General features: G+C 52.2%; 1 protein-coding gene and 1 non-coding gene across 3 annotated transcripts in view; both read right to left on the minus strand.

Moving 5' to 3' along the window:
- Positions 1 to 26,437, minus strand: part of LOC122374561 (ral GTPase-activating protein subunit alpha-1-like) — a 42,324-nt gene that overhangs the window by 1,711 nt on the left and 14,176 nt on the right. The window contains exons 15-39 of one of the 2 annotated variants that reach the window (XM_043353372.1): positions 26,166 to 26,288; positions 25,686 to 25,814; positions 23,734 to 23,869; positions 23,202 to 23,486; positions 22,792 to 22,926; positions 22,186 to 22,382; positions 20,772 to 21,158; positions 20,181 to 20,306; positions 15,397 to 15,564; positions 14,749 to 14,859; positions 14,117 to 14,293; positions 12,150 to 12,269; positions 11,008 to 11,139; positions 10,430 to 10,582; positions 9,962 to 10,066; positions 9,311 to 9,404; positions 8,691 to 8,869; positions 8,138 to 8,301; positions 7,147 to 7,321; positions 6,280 to 6,408; positions 5,607 to 5,762; positions 5,039 to 5,197; positions 2,735 to 2,862; positions 1,698 to 1,834; positions 372 to 473 (exon numbers count right to left, since the gene is read on the minus strand). In XM_043353372.1, the coding sequence (XP_043209307.1) occupies positions 372 to 473; positions 1,698 to 1,834; positions 2,735 to 2,862; positions 5,039 to 5,197; positions 5,607 to 5,762; positions 6,280 to 6,408; positions 7,147 to 7,321; positions 8,138 to 8,301; positions 8,691 to 8,869; positions 9,311 to 9,404; positions 9,962 to 10,066; positions 10,430 to 10,582; positions 11,008 to 11,139; positions 12,150 to 12,269; positions 14,117 to 14,293; positions 14,749 to 14,859; positions 15,397 to 15,564; positions 20,181 to 20,306; positions 20,772 to 21,158; positions 22,186 to 22,382; positions 22,792 to 22,926; positions 23,202 to 23,486; positions 23,734 to 23,869; positions 25,686 to 25,814; positions 26,166 to 26,288 (3,907 nt within the window). The remainder of the gene's footprint in view (positions 1 to 371; positions 474 to 1,697; positions 1,835 to 2,734; positions 2,863 to 5,038; positions 5,198 to 5,606; positions 5,763 to 6,279; positions 6,409 to 7,146; positions 7,322 to 8,137; positions 8,302 to 8,690; positions 8,870 to 9,310; positions 9,405 to 9,961; positions 10,067 to 10,429; positions 10,583 to 11,007; positions 11,140 to 12,149; positions 12,270 to 14,116; positions 14,294 to 14,748; positions 14,860 to 15,396; positions 15,565 to 20,180; positions 20,307 to 20,771; positions 21,159 to 22,185; positions 22,383 to 22,791; positions 22,927 to 23,201; positions 23,487 to 23,733; positions 23,870 to 25,685; positions 25,815 to 26,165; positions 26,289 to 26,437) is intronic. The other variant, XM_043353373.1, reaches the window with a different exon arrangement.
- Positions 1,069 to 1,140, minus strand: Trnac-gca. Its single transcript has one exon. It is a non-coding gene; the product is annotated as a tRNA-Cys (tRNA).

Raw genomic sequence — 26,437 nt, forward strand, 5'->3', positions numbered from 1 at the left:
GCGCGGGGTACAGTCACAGCACGCCGGTATCAGTTAGGTATAGCACAGGCCACGGTTGAAGCATTACTCTATAACACGGTGCCCAGCAGCTGTTGTAGCACTGAGCTCGGCAACTCCAGAATACCAGGAATTTCTGCTAGTCCCGGCATTCGACCGGGAAACTTTCTAGAAGCCATGACGAGAGGAAAACACATGAGATGACGATAATTATAACGCTTACATTCGGGCGCTTTGGAATCAATACCCAGCATTTCAATTACGTCTACAAACATAGCATCTCAATCTTCAACTCAGTATTCCCTTTTCGTGTAAAATGGTGTCTGAGAGAACATTTTGTGCGCCAAACCCGCGGCAATCAGTCCCGTCCTTACCTCTGTGGTTTCGTGTCTCTGGGTGCCACGGGGACCGCTGAGGAGTGGCGTCCACCAGAGCGGAGGTCAGTGGCGGCTCCGAGCCCACCCGGGACACCGGCTCTGTAGGTGAAAGGTCACAGGTCATGTCAGGTCAGATGCGGTTCCGAGCACCACCCGGGACACCGGCTCTGTAGGTGAAAGGTCACAGGTCAGGTCAGGTCAGTGGCAGCTCCGAGCCCACTCGGGACACCGGCTCTGTGAAAGGTCACAGGTCAGGTCAGGTCAGGTCAGCGGCGGCTCCGAGCCCGCCCGGGACACCGGCTCTGTGAATCACCAGGGCAGGTCAGGTCAGGAGAGAACAGCGTCACCAGTGCGGAGGCCAGCGGAGGGACACCGGCTCACCAGTCACCGGGACCACACCAGGATACCGGCTCTGAAGGTTACAGGTCTGATGAGAGGCAAGGTTCAGACCCCACCCGAGATATCAGCTGTCAAAGGTCACAGTTCTGGTTAGGTCAGGTGAGAGATGGATTAGACCCCTTCTATCAAAGGTCACAGGTCGGGTCAGCTGAGGGGCGAATCAGACTTCACTTGATAAAACGGCTCTGTGATTTAAAGGTCAAGGTAGGTCCGACGAGGGACAGATACGGCCTCATCCCTAACACAGACCCTTAGGAGGTCGACTCACAGGTCAGGATAAAACGCGGCCGTACCCAGGGGGCACCCGGATTTGAACCGGGGACCTCTCGATCTGCAGTCGAATGCTCTACCACTGAGCTATACCCCCGGATGGCAAACTGCACCGGAGAACACGTTCTGACCAGCCAGCGACTGGCACAAACTCCTACATGGCCCGCATCTGCCTTCACAGCTGCACCTTCCTGTTGGCTTTCATCTGTCCAGGGTGTATCATTATGCCTAATAACATTCCACCCTTGACGGATCAAGGCGCCAGACCGCTAGGGTTACTGCAGTTTGTATGTCTGTATGTCTGTCTGTATCTGTCACACATGTCCCACCCCGGCCAGGTCGCCACGCAAGGGTAACTGCGGTCTAGCTGTCTGTGTGCCACATCTATCTCACTCTGAGCAGGTCGGGGCGCCAGTCCGCCGGGGACCGGAGGCGCCGGGCTGTATGACCCTCTGTCTGTTATTGTAGCCTATATCTCACCCTGAGCGGGTCGCGGTGCCAGTCCGCCGGGGACCGGGGGCGCCGGGCTGTATGCCCCCCTGTCTGTATTTGCAGCCTATATCTCACCCTGAGCGGGTCGCGGCGCCAGTCCGCCGGGTACCGGGGGCGCCGCGCTATATGACCCTCTGTCTGAACTGTAGCCCTATATCTCACCCTGAGCGGGTCGCGGTGCCAGTCCGCCGGGTACCGGCGGCGCCGGGCTGTATACGCTGCCCACCAGCTCCTCAAAGGTGGACGACTCGCGGTGGTTGGAGATGAGCGTCTCCAGCGCCTGCGAGCGCTCCTCGAAACTGAAATAAAGACACAGTGTTAGATCCTAGCACGGTTCCATAGCACAGCAGCAGTCATCTGAGCCTGGGAGCGCTCTGCACAGCTGCAACAGAGACATGAGACTGACACAAAGCAGACTGACAAATAGACACAGCCTGTCCTGAGCACAATTCACGGCTTCGATGGGAGATGACTATCAGCACTTCTCTCACAAGTTCAGGTAGTTGGATCAGATACAAGGTAGATTTGTAGTACCATCTCAGTATGTCTTTTCCACAAGTTAATGTAGGAGTCGGACAGCAAAAATATGATCTACGGACTACAACTAAGTTAAAGCAAAGCATGTTCTACTCAAAAGTTAAAGGGACCCTCCCACCTTAACATTAGATTTGAGTTGAGATAGCCAAAATGGGGTCCCTGGCTCACAATTACCGGTTTCGGCACTCACAACATCGAGAAATGCCTTAAATCGGAAATATTGAATTTCAAAATTGCAGCATTTTGATTCAGAGGGGCTAATGCATAGGAATACCCCTCTGAATGTGTGACGTCAGCGCAGATATCTAACGATTTTTAAATGTTTGACTAAAACGTTTTGTAGCACGCGGTGGTATATGCTGCTTTGCGCGCAACAAGTGCCGCACTTTCAGCTGCCAAACTATTGCTTCCAAATAAAGTCGCTAGGAACAGCGGAGATCCCAAAAAGTAAACAAAAGTAAAAGTCTAATATCTTGAGAACCGGTGAATATTTTTCGGTGAAATTTGGTAGATATTCGTTTTCGCTCTTTCTGAACCGATCAGCGACATCACTTTCATGCCAATTCATAAACTTTTTTGAAGGTGGGAGGGTCCCTTTAAGGAAGCAATACAGCATGCTAGCTGTTCTACTCACAACAACCACAGGAAACCGTTCTACTCACAAGTTGAGGTAGTAGGGCAGCATGCTGCGCTTGGCCCGCGAGGCGTTGAGAGCGGTGGCCCGCACCAGGCCCGGTAGGATCTTCCGTCCCACGATGGCGCCGTTAAACAGCGGGCCGAAGAACGGCACCTGAGGGCGGAACAGGTCAAATGCCGAGTGGTGGCTAGGCTGGTGAAGGGAACATAACGGGTGAGGCAGACTGTATGTGTCCAGGTCAGGCATACGCCCGAATGCGAGTTGTATCACTCATTGCAGACATATAAAATTCAACTTCTCTCAGGGGTGCTAATACAGCAATTCTGAGGTATTGTATTTGTTGTACAAGAGCTGACGTGCCTTGTCATCAATTATACGGCTTCTCAGAGCTTGCAATAGTCATCACGCCATACTTGAAAGAAACAGACGTATCACAGGTACTATCATGACCTCGATGTCGCTTAGTGCAAAGCATAAACAATGCAAAGGGCGTCTTGCAAAGGACAGCACCCCAGCATTCTGCGCCGCTCAGCGGTCCATTTCGCGTCGGTCTTTTCTATTCAATAAAGTGCGTCGATGCAGCGGTGGCGGCATGGCCGGCACTTGCCACGTGTTGGGGGAGAAATCGTGTCACCGGGATATTGCCAGTATCGACCGCCACCCCGCCCCTTCCGGTTGCCCCAGAATTAAACCCGGCTCACGCCAGGGCTGGGGCGTCGACCTGGCCTGAAGTACGGACGCGGCTCGACAAGGAGTGAAGGCCGGCGCACACCGGGTACGATCCTATCGGGCGTCGACCTGACCCCGCCCGGCAGCCGAGTGTGGATCCGGCCCGCAGCCCCGGCCGGGCGGGACACACAGGGCAGTGACCCGCCCGCACGGTCACCGCACCACGGCTCATACGTCGGCAAAGGCCAACAGATCAGTCCAGGGGTCACAGTCATGGGTGTAACAACTAACAAGGACGATAGGAGAGGTGACTGTTGGGATATTGAAGTCGTAGGCTGAGTCTCTTAGTCCGCCACTACCCTGTTGTTTCTGTGACATCCCAAATAATCCCGCCGGCGACACCACTGACATTATCTATACTGCCCTGCCTTAACTGCCCTGGTTCTTGTTTGTTTGTTGGGGCTTTAGGGCGCGTCCTGCCCTGGTTCAGTTCACCAGCGATATATTCACATTGAACAGCTCCCCACAGCCGAACTGGAACCATCGATTACCGTTCACGGTGGCAAAACAGTGACTCCCCTCCCTCCCACACCGATCGCGGTAGGGGCCAACTTCCCGAACAAACACCGTCTACGGCCGGTCAACAGTAGCCGAAACGGCTCTAATTGGGCTGAAAACGGCCACCGCTCGACACGGAGCTACGAACCGACCCCCGGGCGGGGAACGGCGCGATGACCCGACTAATCACTGACGAGCTGTCAGGGGCAGACTGACAGCTGGCCACCGAAATAGGACATACTGTCAGCTTGTCATTTAACAGAGGAGCAAAGTGACAGCTAGTCATCCAACACAGCCCGGCCACTAATCACCAAGACGTCAACAGTGGCGGCATCAACGACCTAAGTGGCGCCCGAGTACCGTGTCAAGAGTCGATCCATTCTAAGCGGGACAAACGACAAGGGTCGCATTTAGTGGCGCTCCATACAGCTTTGAACAGACTCCGGGTAATCAATACGTGCCGAGTGGGCCACCTTTTCGCCTCCCCGGCCACTTCACAGGACTCCTACCGGGCGGCCCGCTGACAGGGTTAATGATTTATGGTCGCAGCTGTGTATACGCTGTACCGAGTAATGTCAGTGGTGTCGCCGGCGGGATTATTTTGGGTGTCACAGAAACATCAGGGTACCGGCGGACTAACGAGCCAGCACAGCGTCTATTTAGAACCCACGTACAGTGAAGGCGACCTTTGGAACCTGATGTGCCCTGAAACTGCAGTGGTAGTTCACCATAGGTTACGCAGTACGCTTACCTGTAGACGTCGCCAACAGACCCTCCGTTATCATGAATATCCTAGTCAACATGTATGAATACATTAACATTCAAATTTTATTCATGACCGTCAAACTACAGACGCGTCTTTTAAACTACATTTATTTATTTATAACTTCCAACAATCCGCCACAATTCAGCCAAGAATTACGAAAACTGCAATGGTCTAAGTCATTGAATCAGTTTCCATCTCATCAGGTAAGTTCCCATCTTACCCTTCCCTTACCTACCAGACACTCCCAGTGGCCAGTTCCTTACCAAATTCTACTCAGTCACCTAATGCCAATCGCATGTCCCTCACGCTCGCCATGAGCCACCCCGGCTCCCTCACCTCGGGTTTCCTGTCGAGCTGGATGCGGAACAGACCGCTCTCCAGAGGGTAGATGACGATGAGCACGTCACAGAACTCGGTGGGGATGATGCCACGCCGGTAGTCCCGCTTGTGTTCCGACCACACCACGTGCACCTCGTCGTTACCCAGGTGACGCGTCTGAGGGAGGGGGTGGAGGAGTTACCACACGGCGGGCACACTTTGGCTATAAGGGCTTTACGGCGCACCGACTGCTAAGGTTAGGAAGGCATAATGAGAAGGTAGTGGCGGGTGGCCTACCATTGTGGAAGGCGTAAGTGCGAGAGCAATGCAATTGCGTATTGCGCATGTCTTAGGCGGTGGGTATTTTGAACGTCATTGCTACAATGTCACTTTTCTGATACAAAAGTGGGTAATCTTGCATAATAACACATATGAGAAAAAGGCAATCATATCGCTAATATCAATTAATGAATATCCGCTTAACCCAAAATAACTCCCATATCTTTCAAATCAGCACCTACCCAAAAGCCTCCCGCTCCCGCTCCCTCCTAATTCTCCTTCCTACTCCCTCCCTCTCCCACGGTACCTTTTGCAGGATGGCCTCCTCCGAGTGTGACGGCATTCTGGTGGACACGTGGAACAGACACTCGGTGAACGAGGTGGCGTAGTAGGGCGCCGTGTCGCCCGTCGCGCCGTTACGCTGCAGGCCGCCCATGAAACCAGTGTGCGTCTCCAGCTCCACCTGGGGACGGAGGGGGGGGGGGAAGGTCAGCCCATGAAGCCCGTGTGCGTCTCCAGCTCCACCTGAGGAGAGAGAATGGAGGAAAGTTAAGAGTGACATAGCATTTCTTGGGTGTCGTCACTGAGGCGACACTAGGCGAATAATTGTTGATGTTAATTTCATACTGAGCGATGGTTTTCCCGGTCAATTTTAAGCGTTGTTGCACCGTTTGTGGTCTTATTACGATTTACGAATAAATTTGTTCTTATCCGTAGGTAGGTCTAGGCTGCTAGAGAGAAGAGCGTATGAGTGCAACACTTTATAAGCTGAAGTAAGACTGAAAAGGTTTTATCATTATGATTATAATTACAGCATAAATGACACAATTAAAATGCATAAAACACTGACTATGCATTCCATCACCATTATGACCGGACAAAGGTCAGTTTCCACACGACTACCACGATCCCTCGCTGTAAGCGATTTTCTGAGACCAGTGTCCTCCTCGCGCTACGTCCTCAGCTTCAGTGTAACTCACCTCCCAGGCCAGTCCGGCGATGAATTCCTCGAACATCTGACTACCCGCCGAGTTGGCCAGGATGGACCGTTTGTCCTCCTGACCCAGCGCCACGTAGATCACGGCGATCTTGTGAGTCTCCCGACATTTCTGAGGACGGAGGGAGACGCATCGGTCAGACAGGCACTGGGGTTCATGCAGGGGCGGATCCAGAAAATCTCCAAGGGAGGGGCCATTAGAAACCAGGAGGCCCCCCCCCCATAATCCCACCTGTTGGCCCCCCCCCAAAAAAAACTGCGTCTATTGAGCTTATCTAGCTGTTCAGGCAACATCTCAACATCTGTGCAGGCTTGGAGGCCCTCTGTGCAGGTTAGGAGGCCCTGTAAAAGTGGTCATCTCTGTGAGTATAAGAGACCTCCAAGTTATGAAAAGCTTTACCAATCTTCTAACAATAACTAAGTGGGTAGGTTAAAAAAAACTCATCGGATTTCGGCCACTTTATTTTCAGGAGGCCCCCTTTTCAGCTTTTTAACTTTTTAACTTTTTATTTTGTTTTTGAAAAAAATCGGCCAAGGGGGGGGGGGCATGGCCCCCATGGCCCCCCCCCCCTTGTATCCGCGCCTGGGTTCATGCAAGAGTACAGACACTGCAGGGCTGAGGGCACAGTGACAGACACACGTTTTCATCTATTTGACTCACTTAACTCTGCTCTTTCCATGTGTTTACCTTTACATTTGAGTAGAAATCAGCTTCAAAAAGACCACTGCCATCGCTGTTTACCGAAGGCAGCACATCCCTAGAGCATTCTGTTCGCTCTGGGTACATTTCCCATCCATCCATCCGTCCTCTCCCCTGTCTTCGCCTCCCCCCTCCCACTCCCCACCTCACCTGATTGTCGACATTCCTGAGCTCCCTCAGCAGTCGCTCCGACTTCCTCAGCAGGTGGATGTGCGGCCGGCGCGACCAGCCCGTCAGGCCGAGCTGGCTGAACAGCAGCCGACCGTGCTGGAACGGCGAGCCGGCCGGCTGGGGGGCAGGGGGACGGCAGGCCGGAGCCGGGGCGCTGCGGGAGAAAAACAGTGGGGTCAGTACAGTAGCAGAGCAGGGGAGGGGAACGGAGAGCCGGCAGGCTGAGGTGCAGGCGGGCGGCAGGCAGGAGCAGGGGCGCTGAGGGAGGGGAACACAGCGGCGTTAGTACATGTGGCGGGGCAGGGGAGGGGAACGGAGAGCCGACCGGCTGCGGGACCGGGGGACGGCAGGCTGGAGCAGGGGCGCTGCGGGAGAAAAACAGTGCGGTCAGTACAGGTGGCGGGATAAGGGAGAACTGTGAGCCGGTCGGCTGGGGTGCGGGGCAGGGGGACGGCAGGCTGGAGCCGGGGCGCTGCGGGAGGGGACACAGTCGGTCAGCACGGGTGGTGGGGCAGGGCAGGGGAATGGTAAGCATGGGTATGGAAACTTGCTAATACAAGTACAAATAAATTTTGCAAGGAAAGTCGGCAAGAGCAGAATACAAACGTAGGATACTAAAATATAACCGTCACAAGAACTGCGACACTTATGACAAGATTCACCAAATGCACACAAGCAGTACGGTGGCCACTAACACCCATACAGCGCAGAAGTTCAGCGTCTCGCAGCTGCTACCGTGGAGCGACGATCTGATATTTTACCTTCCTCTGACTGCTCTGTGCATACCAACGAGCAACCATAATTGAAGCGTCCTCTCGACTGTTGCTTCACCCGACGCCCCTGCAGTCTGTCCGCGGCCGTTACCTGGTGTCAGCAGTGCGCGCCGGCTCCAGCTCTGCGCTCCGCTGGTTCAAAACACAGCCACCACACCAACAACTGGTGCTGGTTGTGGTCTAAGGTGGTTAGTTACCTGGTATCGGCTGTGCGGGCAGCCTCCAGCTCCGCGCTCCGCTGGTTGAGCAGCGCGTTGATGGCCTCCACGTGTCGCTCCTGGCCGAGCACGGACGGTAGCAGCGAGACGGCGTCTGTGGTGGCCACACACTCCGGGGATGTGTCGGCCAGATACAGTAACAGCTGGGGGAGGAGGGGGTATACAATCAGTACACGGACGGTAATAGCGAGACGGCGTCTGTGGTGGCGACACACTCCGGGGAGGACGTGTCCGCCAAGTACAGCAGCAGCTGGGGGGATACAGCAAAACAACGAAATAAAACACGGTAGGTAAGCAAAAAACGACAACAATTGGTTTGACAAGTGGAAAATTGCGGTATCATAGTTTACAAATCGGTCCCATATCTGTATCCACCCACCCTCAGTATCTGGTATCATCCTCTTTCTCCACCAATCATCTCTCTCCTTTTCTCTCCCCTCCCCACTACGTCGTCCAAATTATCCAGATCCCCCTCTGTGCCCCTTCCAGCAGGGCAGCGTGCCCCTGCCATCTCCCTCCCCCTCCTACTCACGTCATCCAGGTTATCCATATCCCCCTCGGTATCCTGCCAGCTGGGCAGCGTGCCCCTGCCGCGGTGTCGAACAGTGAACCGGGGCGGGGCCACCATGGCGGCCCCCAGCAGCGACTCCTCCGACTTGCCGTGTACCATGGGCGGGGCGGAGCGGCGCGCCACCGGCCGAGGCGCCCACTCTGTGGAATGAGAATTGTTGTCAGAGAACAGGTCAGTTAGGTGAGGAATGGGTGATGAACGAATCAAGAAATGAAGTGCTGAAGAGCTTGACGAATATATAAAGAAACAAAGATTAAATTATTGGATGAGCAAGTCAATGAAGATAAAAATCAATTTATTAGCGCGGCACCATCCGAACACGTGGACAAGCGTGGCTTAACAAGTCGCACAAAAAGTTGGAAAATAAGTCAGCTAACAAAGCCAGAGCCTGTTCCAGAGCCAGCTAGCCCAATATAATGCATTGTAGTGGGTCTCGAAATAGGCTCAACACTGAACTGCACCGAGCGACTCGAGCTGACCGTCTGTACGGTACAGACTCTGTTATACACAGATATACTAAACTGCGCAGAGCGACTCGAGCTGTCACTATATACTACCCGGCGGTACTATAGTACACTGACCTGCACATAGCGACTCGAGTTGACCGTCCGTGCCGTACAGAACCGAGGCGTCCCAGCAGAACTTGCCGGCCAGGTCACGCAGAATCACTCGCACCTGACCGGACAGGGGTAGCAAAGGGTCAGGTGGGGTCACGCGGGGTCAAATGAGCCATCAGTCTATCACAGCGTTCAAAGGTCACGCTGCCTCAAATGATGCAAGGAAACGATCACACGACTATTCGGTCACAAAAACATACCCAGGCCAAGCTGTAAAAAAAAAAAAAACAAGTTGTAACGCGGGTAAGAGCAGTGCAGCGTTTCTTCCACAGACACTGATGCCCAGACACTGACCGGTGAATAAATCGCACACAGTTCATCGATCTGGTCCGCTATTAATCAGCGAGTAGGTCGTACACAGCACATTGACCTGACCTGACCCTTCACTAACCTGCAAGTGAGCGGCACACAGTCCGGCGGTCATCCCGGCGGTACTGACCTAGCCTGACCTGACCCGACCCTCACTGACCTGCGAGTGTGTGGCACACAGTTCGGTAGTCACCCCACTACTGACCTGACCTGACCTGACCTCTACTAACCTGCGAGTGTGCGGTACACAGTCCGGTGGTACTGACCTGGGATTTGGCAGTACACATTCAGTGATTAGTGACTGACCTGCGAGTGTGCGGTACACAGACCAGCGGTCACCCCGCCGCCCGGTACGTCCAGAGAAGGCAGCTCCACCAGCGACAGCAGCGAGCGGTTGTTCAACACGAAAAACTGCAGCGCAAAAAAGGAGGATATGGTTAGCATCGTTCCGTCAATACTTCGTAATGCCAACACTTCGATGACGGGTAATTCTGACATTTTCTACAACATAAATGCTGGTTTCCCTGATCAATTGGATGTTGCTCCGTCTGTGGTTTCATTAAATGTGTTCATATATTCTTACCATACATTATACAACTTTCTCATACAAACAATGACGACAACCAACTTAAAAACAAAAACACTCGAAAAAGCGTCAAGAGCCTCAGTTCCAGCCATCTCCAAAACTGCATTCGTACGTCCTTTCCCTCCTACCTCATCCTTTCTCCTCCCTCCCCTCGTGTTCTCCCTGTCCCTCCTTCCTTCCTCCTATACCTGCACGTTGGGCGCGTAGAAGATGTCGGAGCTGAGCTCGTCCGAGGCGGTCAGCATGGGCAGGTCGTCGTGTTCAGAGACCAGCGAGCCGAGCCGCACGGCGCCCGACAGCATCGGGAAGTGGTCCAGGTGGTTCACCAGGTGGGAAATCACCTGTGGGGAGACGGGACAGGGCGTCAGGTGGGGATACTAGAGTCGGGCTCAGCACAGGTCATAGCCATTATACATGGACTATCAATGTTAGATGACCATGGCAAAAGACAAGTAAAACATCAAATCCTTCCGACACAACTCAACAATGCCCGTGTGGCAGTAAACAGCTCTCATATGTATCTAATGTCTTATCTATAGGGACCGGGAACTAAGTATTCGATGCTAAAATCCTCCCCCTCCTATCCATGTCACCCTTTCATGCCACTCACAACAGTGGAAGGTGAGTCGGCAGCCATTCGAATGTAAGCTCTATAAACCCAAGACCAAAACTAGCATCCTCCTTCTCCTACATCCTATAGCTTCAGAAGTCTCCCTGCCCCCTGTAACGTCAAATATAACTCTGCAACATTACGCGCTGTACGTACCGCCCTGGCCGCCAGTTTGACGGTGCCCAGCGGAGCCGCGTCCCCCGTCACCGTCCCGCTGGACCGAGAGTCCACAGAGTCGGCCGACAGGGAACCGGCCGGCGGCGAGTCGCCCACCACCACGTGAAGTACCTGAGCGCGCGGTGGGAGAGGTTAAACGACGGAGCACAATACGACGTGTAGTACCTGGACGCACGGCGGGGAGGGTTTACGATGATATTGGAGGTCACAGGGGACAGAGAGGGGCGCAGAGAGGCGCAGGAAGGTTTACAAGGAACTGTCACAAGAGGTTAACAGAAACGGTCACAGGATGTTGACATGAACAGTCACAGGAAAGGTCACAGGGCGTTGGCAGGAGCGGTCACAGAAAGCTCACAGGAACATTCACCAGAGACTATTGTGCGATCAGACACGGATTGATGTGCACAATGCTTGAGCACAAGATCGCTTTCGCATGATCAGATCTAAACAGAGTCAAAATTGATGTAAAAAAAAAAACATTTGATTAAACCACACCAGCATAGCTATTTAAGAAAACAGTATTTACGGTTTTTGAAATGTGACCGGGTTTCTTTGAGCATTTAACAGTTGGCACTATGAAGATTAAAACAGCTCCTTTAAAGTACATTGAATGAGTTCTCATACTTCATAGTTCATACTTCATAGTGCACTTACCAAAATGAATTGATAATGAAAATGAATTTATGTAATTCGTAACCTCGTGAATTATAAAAAGTAAAATAAAACAGAAAAGATGAGGAATTTCCTTTATAAAACAAAACAAAACCGCCAAAGGTGGAACTAAAAACCCGCCACCACATAATTAGTTATAATTAGTTGTGTCATCGTCATTTGAAATTCATGTGCAGTAACTACCACATTCCTAACTACACAGTTTACAAAACAAACGATAGATCACACGGGTGCAAAATGAGCATGCAAGGGCATAATAAAATGAACCTCCACCGCAAGGCAAACCAAAAATAACCCAAAAGCGATATAGAAAGGCAGAACCCAGCAAAAACCAAGGCGAAACGAAATTGTGAAGCTGAGGATTGTTCTCCCCGCACCCGGCCCGGAGCTGCGGGTCCGGGGGGGGGGGGGGTGGGGGCATCTGACCGCGGCCGGAGTCGCATGCCGACCTGGTGGTAGGGATCAGTGACTGTGAGCGATATGGGAGGCTGCGGGTGCGCCGTAGCCGGCGGCGGCGGCGGCGGAGGCGCGGGCGGCGGCCCGTCAGAGGCGCCGCAATCGGTCAGAGCCTGCGGCACATACCGGCCCGGTCCGTCAGTCACACCAGAGCCTGTGTCACCGAGCGGCCAGCCCACAGACGGACAGAAGCACAACAGAAAGAACTGAGAAGTATCGAAACGAGGGCAATAAGCCACAAACAAGTGTTAACATAGGGGCGAACAAGCCACGAAAAGGCAGACAAGACGACTGGCTAGACACGAAAAATGCAAACAGGGCGAACAAGAAAGCAGTAAGAGGAAAACGACCTGACGTGGGACGCTAGACGGGCAGAAGGCCAGAGTGCACTGACAAGACAAGCTCGCGGTAATACGTTAGCACGGATCGACATTCACAAGAAGAGGTACGGACGGTAAACACACGAAAAATCTCGGTACAGGCCACTAACAACAGGGGAAACAACGAAGAGACGATCACTAATCCACACAAGGCAGAACGTCTGTTTTTTTTTTTTTTTTTTACTAAAAACAGAAAACACCAGACGAGAAGGGTACATGAGTGGTCAGGATACGACGCGCCTATTCTAGGCCGCAGAAACACGCACACATACATTAACAGACTCGGTTATCGTTAGTCACACCGTGGCGGTTACACATTAGGCTAAACACGAGCCGGGGCCAAGGCAACCGCTTATTTAGGTAGAACATTGAATAACAAACAAGACGCACAAAATACTTCCTCGGGTGAATCCAATTTTAAATAAGTCATTCGTCAGGACGGTAATCTAATGCCATAAGATCATTGTTTCGTTTCCACTGTGCGCTGGTTCTCCAAGGATAACGCCGATAACAACATAAGCAATTGACGTGACAGCGTTCCAGACTAACCAAAACACCACATACGCAAACCAGGGGTGGTTTACCAAGAAAATTGAGCCAAAGACAAAAAAAAAACAGCGTTCTCCCAAAACACAGTGGGTATCACTGAATATGGCAAAAGTCGGAAAACTCAAGAGATGCTTAGACAATGGATTAAGTCACATAATTCATAATAGCGGTGGACAAATCCGTGAGTAAATCTGGCATTTGACGCAAGATAACTGAAAAATTAAAAGACACTTCGTGGAAACACCTGGTAATATCGTGAACTGATAAGCCAAAAACATCTTTCGTAAGTAGCAGCTATAAATGGGAACGTTTGGTTTAGTTCATTTAGCGTAACATCGACGCGGGTGTGCGAACCAAATACAAAATATCAAGACGTCATGAGACAACTATTGTTGTGCAAAGAAAAAAAGGATCTCGTTCTGCAATCAAAATAAGATCAAACGCACCGTTGGCTGTCGAACAATTCACACAATGTTAAACTACTGCATTATGACATGTTTATGGGACGTCATACCGTATCCTACTGGTACAGGGACACAACATGGTTGGGGCATATTTACTCATGAATGTATTTGCAAAGGGTGGGGTATAATGGATTCATAAGCGTTTGTACACTGTATAGGGTAGATCAAAGCATGATGAAAGGGAGGGTCTTTGAAAACAATGTGGCATTAGGTCGTTAAATGTTACATGCAAATCAGTACAATAAATGAGACATAAGTCATGACCATTCATGCATTAGAAGCTCACTTGAGGTTAGGTACTAAGCAATCATTTTATGGAGCAAAACACCATGCAGAAATATTACCAGGCATCTTTAGCGTGACAAAATGCAAAGCAAACTTCTCAGTTTATCGCATCATTCATACATTTTTACATCCAGTACCTATTTCCTACCACCTGCACAAGCTAGACATTCAGTTATATCCACGTGCTGGTGCCGGGACACAATCACACTGGTGCAGTAGCCCGTGACAGACTGCCTCAGTCTCACACCCCTCGCTGCGGCTGAGCCGGCGCGGGCACCTCACCTTGAAGACGCGCAGCAGGAGCGACTTGCCCTGCTGATCAGTCTCCGTCAGCACGTCGATCGGCAGTCTCATACACCACTCGCCCAGGCAGAACACCAGAGAGACGAGCAGCCAGCGCTCGTCGGGAGGAGGGTCCGAGCGGGCCACCACTAGCGCCTCCAGGGTGGCCGCTGTCACCTGGGGGGGGGGAGGGGGAGGGGACACAGTCAGTAAGGGTGACACAGCATAGGGACAGAGGTCAGTCGGCGGGTCGGAGCGGGCCACCACTAGAGCCTCCAGCGTGGCGGCAGTCACCTAACGAAGGCAGACACATGACAACAGTCAGAGAGGCTAGTCAGGGGTAGATAGCTGTGTCTCAGGAAGGGCGCGCTTGGTGAATCTGTGTTCGTTTGTTCTTTCGATGAACAGCAGCTTGCAGAACAGACAACCGCATGAGGGACACAGAACGCTTGATTGAGAAAACTGTCCCAATGAAGCGCAGCCAAACTACCTGCGTAGTGCGTACGGGAATGAATATGTTCTAACATTTTATTTTGTGAGCAAATTGCATTATCAATAGAACACATTTTTCCACGGTAAGCCCTGATCAAGCCCACCAACCATCGCCGGTCCACATTGACGCCGTCGCTCACCTCGATAATACGTTTGGGCACATCCGGCAGGTACTGGAGCAGGATGGCGGCGTGGTCCGTGAGCAGTACCAGCATGTCGGCCGCCACCTGACCCACGATCCGGCTGTTACACTGAAAACAAGGATAAGAGAGGAGGGTGATAGCGTATGTTGACAGTCACGTCCTGGCCCACGATCCGGCTGTTACACTGAAAACACGAGAGACCAAGAGAGTTAGGATATCGGCCGCCACCTGGCCCACGATTCGGCTGTTACACTGAAAACACGAGGGTAATAGTGTAAGAAGCCACCGACAGAGGCAAAGAAGGGGAATCAGCGAAGGACGCATACCGCAATGGTGATTTGCAAATGCCGCATAGAGAAAAAAATACAGAAGGTTGGTGAACTAGAGAAAAAATACACAGAAGGTTTGTGAACTACATGGATAACGACCATAACCGTGAAAAGCTAGTGCGACGCATACATTCAAACGGTACCCTCATCTAAAGACGAGCAGAAGACTTCTCACATCAGTCCATCAATTAAAGGCGCGTCAACAATTGACCACCGTCCTAGCCACTGAGTCACTCGCCGCCTTTCATTGAGAAGACTTTATAAAAAAAAACACCACCCGACCCCGCCCTGCCCCATTCCACCATCCTCTTCCCACCTTGAGCGCGCTGAGCAGGATGTGTATGGCGTCCTTGATCTTGTCGTGCATGGTGGCGTGCGTGAGCTCCTCGTACAGGTAGATGGCCAGCGAGACGAGGGCCGTGCAGCGGGCGGTCACTGAGGGCTCGCGGCGACCCGCCTTCAGTAGCACAGACACCACGCAGTCCTGGGGGAAGGGGAGCGGGAGAGTTACAACAGACAGCATACAGCCAGTGGAGCGGGCAGTCACAGAGGGCTCGCGGCGGCCCGCCTTCAGTAGCACAGACACCACGCAGTCCTGGGGAGGGGAGAGAAAGGTTAGAGCAGATAACATACAGCCAGAGCGAGCGGGCCGTCACAGAGGGCTCGCGGCGGCCCGCCTTCAGTAGCACAGACACCACGCAGTCCTGGGGAGGGGATCGGCAGGGTTGTGAGCGACATCAGAGTGACTCACACAGTCTTGCGAGTGGGTTGAGCTGCAATGTTCTCTTGTTAAATGCCACCGTACGCCGTTTTATAGCGATGAGAAGCCAGTTATTACTCCCATAAACAGTCTCGAGGACCTGTAGTACTGTTTTCCACACAGGTTTGAGGCACCCCTTTCCTTTAAATCCATCGTTAACACTGCCAGCGTCTCCCTACAGGGCCTCCTCTAACATACCCACTGGGTGGGCAAATGCCCACCCAGTCACCACAATTGCCCACCCAGTGGCGTCGATTTGCCCACCCAGTAGCAAATGCAAAAATCCTGGTCCGGCCGGACGTCCGGTACTACCTTTCTGGTCTTAAGCAAACTGGATGCTGTTTGAAGGTCAAAAAAAGTTTTCTGGTTGCCCGATATTCAGGGGCGTAGCCAGGATTTCCTCAAGGAGGGCGCCAACCGCACAGGGGCCCAAGATAACCCCCTCAAAATCCAAAAAGCCATCTGGTTGCATCCAATATTTTTTTGGAGGGAGCCCAAATAAATAGGAAAAAAATATTTATTAACAAAAATATTAGAACTTAGGGGGTAAGCAGTCCATGGGCCCTGTTAGATAGGCCCACGAATAGCTTCATAGAGTCGCCAGTCGGTTTTGAGGGCGGTCTGAGGGCCCGTAGGTCGGATGAGGGTTCTTCAGACCGTCAGAGGCCCCTACAGCGCATGAGAGCCTCGTAAGCCGTCTGAGGGTCATATAAGCCGCCTAAGGGCCACTAAGACCGACAAAAGCCCTCCTTGCACTTGCAGAGGCCCAGTCATGCCGACGGAGGGCTCTCTTAGACAAACTAAGGACCCGTTCAGGGCATTTGAGGGCTTCCTCAAACCGATAGGGCCCCCTCAAATCGACAGTGGATCCGATCCGAGCTCCCTCAAACCGATATAGGGTCAGACCAACAGTCGGAACGCATTGATTCTGTTTACACACCGTTGGACCCAAGTTGGACCCATCCCATCCAACTGGCCCCCTGGTTTCAATAGGGCCCCAAGGCTCTAAAATTGGGGCTCTCTTGGCCAAAGTATAACTACTCAGCTGTGTCAAAGGATCTACCGCAGGGGCCTTTATGTCGCCAAGGGCCCACTGTGTCAGCCAGGGGCCCCTATAGAATAAGGACCCCTGGCTTCCAGGGGGGGGGGGGGCATGGTCCCTTTGGCCCCCTCCTTGGCTATGCCACTGCAGGTGAGAAACGTTCTTCCAGGCGACCAGGGGGCAGGGGCCAGGCGACCAGGCCCCCAGGCGACCAGGGGCCCCCAGGCGACTAGCCCTCAAGCGACCGGGGCCCCCTAGGCGACCAGGGGCCCCAGAAAACCGGGGGTCATCGGATGAGTGCAGGGGCCCATTGGGTCATCAGAAGGCCAGAGAAATGAAACTTCGATATCAATTTTCTTCCGAGTAAAAGACGTTTTATCCAGTGTTTGAAAAAAATATCCCGGGGCCTGAGGGGCTCTCCCATGGCGCGTTTTGCGCTCAAGGGAGGGGGCCATTGCCCCCGTGGCCCCTCCCCCTTGGCTACGCCCCTGCCGATATTGTTATTCATGGACAAAGCCAGCTAAATCTCTAAATACGGCTGAGCTGAACAAATAAGCAAGAATCATTACCGGTTCGGGTAGCCTTTACTACAATGTATTATGTTAGTTAGCCCTCGCCCGATGAGGGGGGTTGATGCACCCCCCTAAGGTTTTTCACAAATAACGTAAAAACGGCGGCGCTCAAATTTCGCATACCCTCTGGGGCAACCTTTTGGCACTTGTCCTGAAAATTTCAGGTCTCTAGTCTTTTCAGGTCAGGTCACCAGGTCACAAACCCGGTACAAGGTCAGGGGAAAATTGGACTAACAGTTTAGCGGCAACCGAATGCCAGAGTTTTTCGTTGATAGCGTGAGTTCTATAGCACGTAGCGCTACCAAATTTAAGACACGACTTGGAGCATCTGTTTGTCACTTGGCCTTGGAGTTTTAGGTTCCAGTGACCCGAGGTCAGGTCACAAGGTCACAAAAACTGGTGCATTGTCAAAATAGCAAGAATACCGAATAAGAATACCTACCTACCACGCAGTTTGCAGAGGGCTGTAAATGTAACTCTGGAACGAATCGCTCGAGCATTGCTAACCATAAAACATACGACAAACGTTAACTTTGCAAACTATCATCTTATTTGCAATAACGGCACTGCTTATTTCGCCTCACCCCCGCCCCCCCCCCCGGTAACAGGTTATGAAATTGGTTGAACCCCAAAACAGTGGCTGGATCACGTCTGTCAAGACAGCCTCAGATTCAGATTCACTTTCAGAATCACATTCGGACCCCCTTAGATTTTCATAAAAACTGGTCCATGGGTACAGTTTTGGACGCTGATTCCAATGCTGAAGTCTGTTTTTCGCCACATATTATACTTTGGCCCCTAGAGGCATTCAAAGTTTTTTTTGGGGCGAAGGGGGACCCCCTTAGACTTTCATAAAAACTGGTCCATGTGTACAGTTTTGGACGCTGATTCCAACGGTGAAGTCTGTTTTTCGCCACATATTATACTTTGGCCCCTAGAGGCATTCAAAGTTTTTTGGGGGAAGGGGGACCCCCTTAGATTTTCATAAAAACTGGTCCATGTGTACAGTTTTGGACGCTGATTCCAATGGTGAAGTCTGTTTTTCGCCACATATTATGCTTTGGCCCCTAGAGGCATTCAAAGTTTTTGGGGCGAAGGGGGACCCCCTTAGATTTTCATAAAAACTGGTCCATGGGTGCAGTTTTGGACGCTGATTCCAATGGTGAAGTCTCTTTTTCGCCACATATTATACTTTGGCCCCTAGAGGCATTCAAAGTTTTTTGGGGGAAGGGGGACCCCCTTAGATTTTCATAAAAATTGGTCTATGTGTACAGTTTTGGACGCTGATTCCAATGGTGAAGTCTGTTTTTCGCCACATATTATACTTTGGCCCCTAGAGGCATTCAAAGTTTTTTTGGGGCGAAGGGGGACCCCCTTAGATTTTCGTAAAAACTGGTCCATGTGTACAGTTTTGGACGCTGATTCCAATGGTGAAGTCTGATTTTCGCCACATATTATACTTTGGCCCCTAGAGGCATTCAAAGTTTTTTTTTGGGGCGAAGGGGGACCCCCTTAGATTTTCATAAAAACTGGTCCATGTGTACAGTTTTGGACGCTGATTCCAACGGTGAAGTCTGTTTTTCGCCACATATTATACTTTGGCCCCTAGAGGCATTCAAAGTTTTTTTGTGGTGAAGGGGGACCCCCTTAGATTTTCATAAAAACTGGTCCATGTGTACAGTTTTGGACGCTGATTCCAATGAAGAAGTCTGTTTTTCGCCACATATTATACTTTGGCCCCTAGAGGCATTCAAAAAATTGAATGCCTCTAGGGGCCAAAGTATAATATGTGGCGAAAACAGACTTCACCATTGGAATCAGCGTCCAAAACTGTACACATGGACCAGTTTTTATGAAAATCTAAGGGGGTCCCCCTTCCCCAAAAAACTTTGAATGCCTGTAGGGGCCAAAGTATAATATGTGGCGAAAAACAGGCTTCACCTTTGGAATCAGCGTCCAAAACTGTACACATGGACCAGTTTTTATGAAAATCTAAGGGGGTCCCCCTTCGCCCCAAAAAAAACTTTGAATGCCTCTAGGGGCCAAAGTATAATATGTGGCGAAAAACAGACTTCACCATTGGAATCAGCGTCCAAAACTGTACACATGGACCAGTTTTTATGAAAATCTAAGGGGGTTCCCCTTCGCCCCAAAAAACTTTGAATGCCTCTAGGGGCCAAAGTATATGTGGCGAAAAACAGACTTCACCATTGGAATCAGCGTCCAAAACTGTACACATGGACCAGTTTTTATGAAAATCTAAGGGGGTCCCCTTCCCCCAAAAAACTTTGAATGCCTCTAGGGGCCAAAGTATAATATGTGGCGAAAAACAGACTTCACCGTTGGAATCAGCGTCCAAAACTGTACACATAGACCAGTTTTTATGAAAATCTAAGGGGGTCCCCCTTCGCCCCAAAAAAACTTTGAATGCCTCTAGGGGCCAAAGTATAATATGTGGCGAAAAACAGACTTCACCATTGGAATCAGCGTCCAAAACTGTACCCATGGACCAGTTTTTATGAAAATCTAAGGGGATCCGAATGTGATTCTGAAAGTGAATCTGAATCTGAGGCTGTCTTGACAGACGTGGCTGGATCCACCCTTGGGCAGGGGAGTAGCGAAAATTTTGCCCACCCAGTGAAAAATCCTTAGAGGAGGCCCTGTCTCCCTAGGTACTATCTCCATCTTCTCTTAGACTCCCGTCGTCGTCCCCAGCGCAGACTGACCTTCAGTTCGGGGCACGGCACGACGGTCATCTCGAGCGGCCGCGGCTGGAGGGCCTCCAGCTGCGGCCACCGGTTGGGGAAGCACACCAGGCTGCCCAGGATCGACACCGACTCGGTGCGTGGTACCTGTCAGGGGCGGGCGAGTTAGTCAGATGCCGGTCAGCGACGTCAGGGTAACAAAAGTCAAAGGTCGGCAGCGTGACAGTCATACAATTCTGAGCTCTGTGGGGCTAGGTGGTTGACCACTATCCTTCGCATTACCCCATGCAGCCTCTCGCTGGCCTACCTGGCCACTATTTTGCCCTGTTTTGCCCCTAACTGACCACTATTTCCTCACTCTCATCACTATTCGGTTACCCCTGAAGCTCGGTCTGGCTAGCCTATAGCCTTGGGCTAGCCGCTACCCTCTACTCACTCCCTGCAGCTGCTCCTGGCTTGCTGCTATCCCCCTAGTCCTTACTGACCCCTGCGGCTCCTGGCTGGTTGCTCTCCCTCACTCACCCCTGCAGCTTCTGGCTAGTAGCTACCCCCCCCCCCCCATGACTCATCTCTGCAACTCCTGGCTGCCGCTGACCCTCCCCAGTGACTCACCCCCTGCAGCTCCTGGCTGGCCGCGATGCCGCCACACGCCTGGATCAGGTCCAGCACGAGCAGCGAGGCGGCCGGCAGCTCTGTGGCCAATAGTCCGGGGCCACACTGGCGGACCAGGGTGTGTATCACGTCCTGTCTGCCAGAGCTCAGTCCGCGGTGCAGCGCGCGCAGCAGCTGCGCAGACACGGCCGCAGACACGGGCGCCGGCTGTCGGCGCACCAGTAGCAGACAGAGCAGCCGCAGCGCGCGCAGCCGGCCCGCCTGGTGTGAGTCGGGCAACCGGAGCGCCTCCAGACACCAGGGCACGAGCAGCGGCAGCGGCGGCACCAGCTCCGACGGCCACCAAGTCGACTGGTTGTCGGCAGACACGCCCAGGTTCTCCTCGATCTGGAGAGGGTAGGACACAGAACAGACAGCGGGTGAGTCGACAGCGGCCTCGTTGCGGTGAATGAAAGAACAGCTGGGGACGCCGCGCCGGTGGAAGATAGTCGGTGGTTTGAGTCATTGGAAGGGTCAGGACTTGCGAGAGGAAAACAGAGGACGGGAAAGGAGACTATTGATAGAGAAGGGACAGTAATGATGCTGATAACCGATGGCATGTAAGACACCAGCACACTCAGCACGGTACACAATTTCTCACTGTCGCCCCACCGTCCGACACAGTCACTGAGGTGCGCGGCTCGGCCCAAATGTCACACACCGTCACGCGGTCGCGTCGTGACGTCACTGGTCAAATGTCAGCTGACACCGCCCGGGGACAGCTGATGCGCGGCAGGCCCGGTATACCGGGTACATCTGGACTCGTCCGCCGGGAGCGAGGACGTTTAGATACACACGGCCGTGGTAAATAAACGGAGACGGCGGTGGACCAACACTGCCGGGAGTTTTATACAAACGTGTCGTATAAATGAGACATGGATATCATAATCAGAAGTGCGGGCGGCATTCCAGTAAAGACTACGGTCGGACGGTATTTCGCATAAGAGCAAAACCGGCAATGACTAAGCACTGACATACATTTTCAAATTGTTTATGCTTGTACCAAATAGGGCCGACAAGTGTACGTCTTTTCTCGTACATGCATTCCCAAGACATTCACTTCGCTAATTCTATACTTCTATTCAACTGGGTACTTCAACGGGCTAATTAACCATCCGGCATTCGCCACCGGGCTCACACGTTGAGATATCGTATATTCGATTCATTGTAGACCCACCAGTCAAAGTTTGACGAGCGTCCCGCCATCATCTCGCATTTCAACGAGCATCTTCCTTCTCACCCTCGTACTATGACTAGCTTCCCACCCGTGACCATCACAACTTTACTATTTACATAGCTTCCCTCTCACCAGCATATCTTGACTATCACCCCTCCAACCCTAATAACATAACTACCACCCGTCCCACCCTCGTACCTTGACGAGCGTCTCGCTGAGCTCGATCAGGTAATCGAACACCTGGGCGTGCACTATGGGACTCTGGATGTGGTTGACGTTTCCCAGCGCTCCCAGCATACGACGCCAGAGTACGACGGCGACGTCGGGCATCCAGCCGCGCAAAGTACCGCCCGACATCACGGAACGGTGCTCCGAGCCGCCGCTGTCGATAGTGTCTGTAGGAGGGGTCAGAGGGGAGTCAGGAGGATGTCAGCGGGGGTCAGAGGGGGTTAGAGCGGGGTCAGAGGTGGGCCAGAGTGTCACCCGACATCACGGAGAGGTGCTCCAAGCCGCCGCTGACTATTGTGTCTGTGGGAGGGAGGAGGGTCAAAAGGGGGTCATAGATGTCAGTGAGTCAGGAGGTTACTTGGGAATTCGAAATGACTAAGCTTGGATTGCGTCAAAAGACTGATCTTACAGAACAACCGCGAACGTCACTCTCGAGAATCAGTGATGCCGCAATTTCATTTTATCCTAGATCAGTACACTCTACATTATAATTCATCTCACATTTACATCTCCCTCGCTCTTATTCAGTTCTAAGCTACCCCTCGCGGGTCCGTCAGCCCCTCTGCCCGTCCTCACCGATGCTGTTTCCGTCAGCGCCGAACAGGTCCAGCCCCATGGGCGACTCTTTGATCGAGTTGGTCTCCAGGCCGCTGGACGGCGATGGGGACCGGGACCGGTACTCGGCCTCAGAGGTCTGAGAGTACAGCGACACTGGAACACGGCCAGTGTCAGTGTCAGTGACATAATCACTGTCAGTGACAGAGCCAGTGGAACGGGAGACAATGGGTCAATCAGTAAGAGCTGGAACAGATCGTCAGCGAGTGTGGTATAAAATCATGCTGAGTGATTTTAGTCATTTAAAAACTAAGCAGTTAACCTTCTTCCACACCAGAAAGGTATGAAGAAAGGATAGCCCCCTGTACGCCACCCTCCCTCCCCTGTCACCCACCACTTCCTTCCTCTCCCCATACCAGCACTGCACTCACCTCTACCTCTGAGTGAGTTCATACTCCGCGACACCTTCCTACTCGCTGCCTCGTGCAGCGGCAGGGGTCGGCACGCCGCTGCGGCCGCCGCCGCGCCGGGCGGGGGCGGCGGCGGCGCCAGGTCCACAGCCAGCAGACTGGGCGCCAGACTGCCCTCGGACAGACTGCGCACCAGTCTGGGCGGCGCGTGGCCGGGCCCGTGCGGCGGCCCGCCCGCCGGACCCAGGCCGCTGGTACACCGCTTACGGGCGTGTGGGGAGACACCCGGGTGGCTGCCGCCAGAGCCTGCCGGAAGAGACGCCTCGGGTCAAATAGGAGTTTGAAACGCTGGACTGTCATCGCATTTAATTTTCTCAAAATCATGAAGCAATGCCTTGATAAAAAATGATTTGGGACCAGTTGTGCTTTACCTCCAAAACGACTACAAAATGAATAAAGTAAAAACAAAATGGGGCATTTGAAGCTACAGACACAAACATTGAAACCTCGATAGAAGGCATACTATCCCGCCCTAGCCCACTCCTCTACTAACCGTGGTGGAGCCTCCCATCCTCCGGCGGCTGCAGGGACGCGCGCCGGTTCCGGTTGTGCCCCACGCCCAGGCCGGGCCCGTCACCGTGGTCCCGAGTCTCGACGGGCACCGACGGACGAGACCACGCCGCCGCCGGCTGAAACGACAGAGGACACGGGCATTATCGTGGTTGGCGATCCTATTGTAATCTAAAGACCAAGTGCGTGTGTGGTGTGGTATTAGGCTCCATAGCTTTATTTTTACAAGCCGCAAACATTGAACGAAAGGTGAACAACAGCACTGCACCACATTTCACCCAGTACTCACAATTTTTCTCTCGGGAACTGCAAGAACATTCATTCGTTCTGTGCAATTATGTACGTGTTAGTCTTGGCTCCTCAAACTCAACTCAACTCATTTATTTTAGGTCCTGGCACGCTATCCATACTAAAAAAACTACACATCTTTCCTCTAGTCTCCTTGCACGCCTGATACTCTTGACCCTCCCCGCCATCCTAAAACCCCCTCCCCACCCGGCCGTCCAATGGTGTCCCTCTACAGGGTGGAAAATACATGTTCGCGTAATTATTACGCGAACATGTATTTTCTTACAATTTTGACCGTCAGTGGAGCATTTTTATGAGTACGGGCTGTCATGGAACATAATTGGTCGTGTTTGTTGTCGCCTCATCTACCAAAAGTGACTTTACTTTGAACAATGACCTGGAAGGTCTTAACAACCTCTCGACTTAAAATGGTGCAGACAACATACGCTGCACAAGACCGAAATGGGCAAAGAGCTCAATTTGGAGCTGCCAGGGAAAGCGTTTGTGATTATTTTCGCTGGACTGGCGGAGAAGGGATTCGTAGCGGTCTCAGCACCAGCATTGCACAATTATACGTTTTTTTTTTTAAACATAATAACACTTGAGAGGACTTAAAAAGCAAAGCCGTCCGCGGCAGCAACCTCTCGGCGAATTCTGTCGCCGGATGGGTGGTCACCATGTCGGCGAAAAAACGACGCCAGTCGACCCGAAAACTGGCAAAATAGCTTACTCTGGCCGGGTACCCGATCTAGGATATCACGATTCGCACAGTAATACGCAAAAATTCGAAAATTAAGTCGTACAAACCCTCGGGATGACCAAAATTCACAAATTAACAGCAGAATTGTCAATTGAAGCTTTTCAAAGACAATCAAAGATGGACAGAGGAGGACAGGCAGCTGGATTTGGGGTTGGGTGAGACATCTGTGAAACTGTTTCATCCGTCAAACCTGCAGAACAACTGCTCTGAGGGCTGCTGTTGCGTCCTATGTCCCGTCCGTCCCAACCTTCAAACATCCGGCAAAGGAACACATCAGTGGGTCACGAGCCCCCGGGTGGTGTCAGAATTGCGTGTAGCGCTAAAAAAGGTCACTAAAAATAAAGTATACAACCGGTGGAACATCCTCCAAGACGAGTGTCTCTGTCTAATCCACCGTGCAACGAAAGGGGCAAAATGATTGAACGCACTTTTGTGCCCGACGCAAAGAAACTGCTCTTCGTGATTGGTGAAATGCTTACTTTCATGGCCAACAAAACGCAATACTGGTGCTGTGAGAACCTGTTTTTCTTCAGGACATACAAAAGCTGATCTGGGAAACGCCTGGGCCTCAATTCGACTAAAAATCTCCAGATGACTCCTCAGGAGACCGTCTAAAAGCTGCAAGGAGCCACCAATACCGATTACCTCACTGGACAGCTCTATAAGGTGTGGGCTGAGCTTTGGCCAACAGATCTTCACATGCTGATGTAAATCATGCCGGAACGCCTATGTCAATGCATCGCAACTAGATAAGGATAAAGTAAAACATATATTGTTTATGTCACCGCCGTTTTTTTCCTTACTAGAAGACGAAAAAGTATGTTCGCGTAATTACTTTCCACCCTGTAACCTCACAGTCCCACACCCCCGGTAACCCCCCGACTCACGTCCTGTGTCTCTCCCCGGCCGCGGCGCCGTTTGCTTTTCTGTTCCGTGAGCCGGTCCAGCGGCAGGTTGTTGAGGTCCAAATCGTACACCTGACGCGCCACCACGCGAGTCAGCGTCTCCAGCGTTTTCTGCGTGCATCAGAGATGGTCGTGGGTCAGGCGAGAACAGGGCAGCTGCAGCGAGGCTGAACGTAGCTCAAATGAGCCTGTAAAGTGATATCAAGCTTCCTAAGCACGTCAAGACATTGCTAAAAAGGGAAAGTAAAGAAAAACAGCGTCAAGTTTTCGGTAGACTTGAAGGATTTTAGAACCGGAAAGTTTTATACCGAATCAGCATAACACTGTAAGACAACTGAAGGTTAACTTGGGCCATTAGATAATCTAACATACGATAATCTGACATTCAGCTCACAGCACGTCTCTGTAATCGACCATATGAACAGTGAGAGAGGTACTCCCCAAACGTGCCGCGCTACTCACCGCCCACTCCTTGATGAGCTCCTCCCAGGCGGTGAGCGATGAGAGCGCCGCCAGAAACTGGTCCCACAGCTCCACACTCACAGAGACGTTCAAGTTGGCCTTGACCCAGGTCACTATCAGCGTCTGTAGCAGAGAGGTCAGGTCAATTACAGAGACGTTCAGGTTGGCCTTGACCCAGGTCACTATCAGCGTCTGTGGAGGACAGGTCGGGTCAGGTCAGGTCAGTTACGGAGACGTTCCGGTTCAGGTTGGCCTTGACCCAGGTCACTATC

The sequence above is a fragment of the Amphibalanus amphitrite genome, unplaced genomic scaffold (genome assembly GCF_019059575.1).
Source record: "Amphibalanus amphitrite isolate SeventyFive unplaced genomic scaffold, NRLGWU_Aamphi_draft 001674F_arrow, whole genome shotgun sequence".
NCBI classification, from domain to species: Eukaryota; Metazoa; Arthropoda; class Thecostraca; order Balanomorpha; family Balanidae; genus Amphibalanus; species Amphibalanus amphitrite.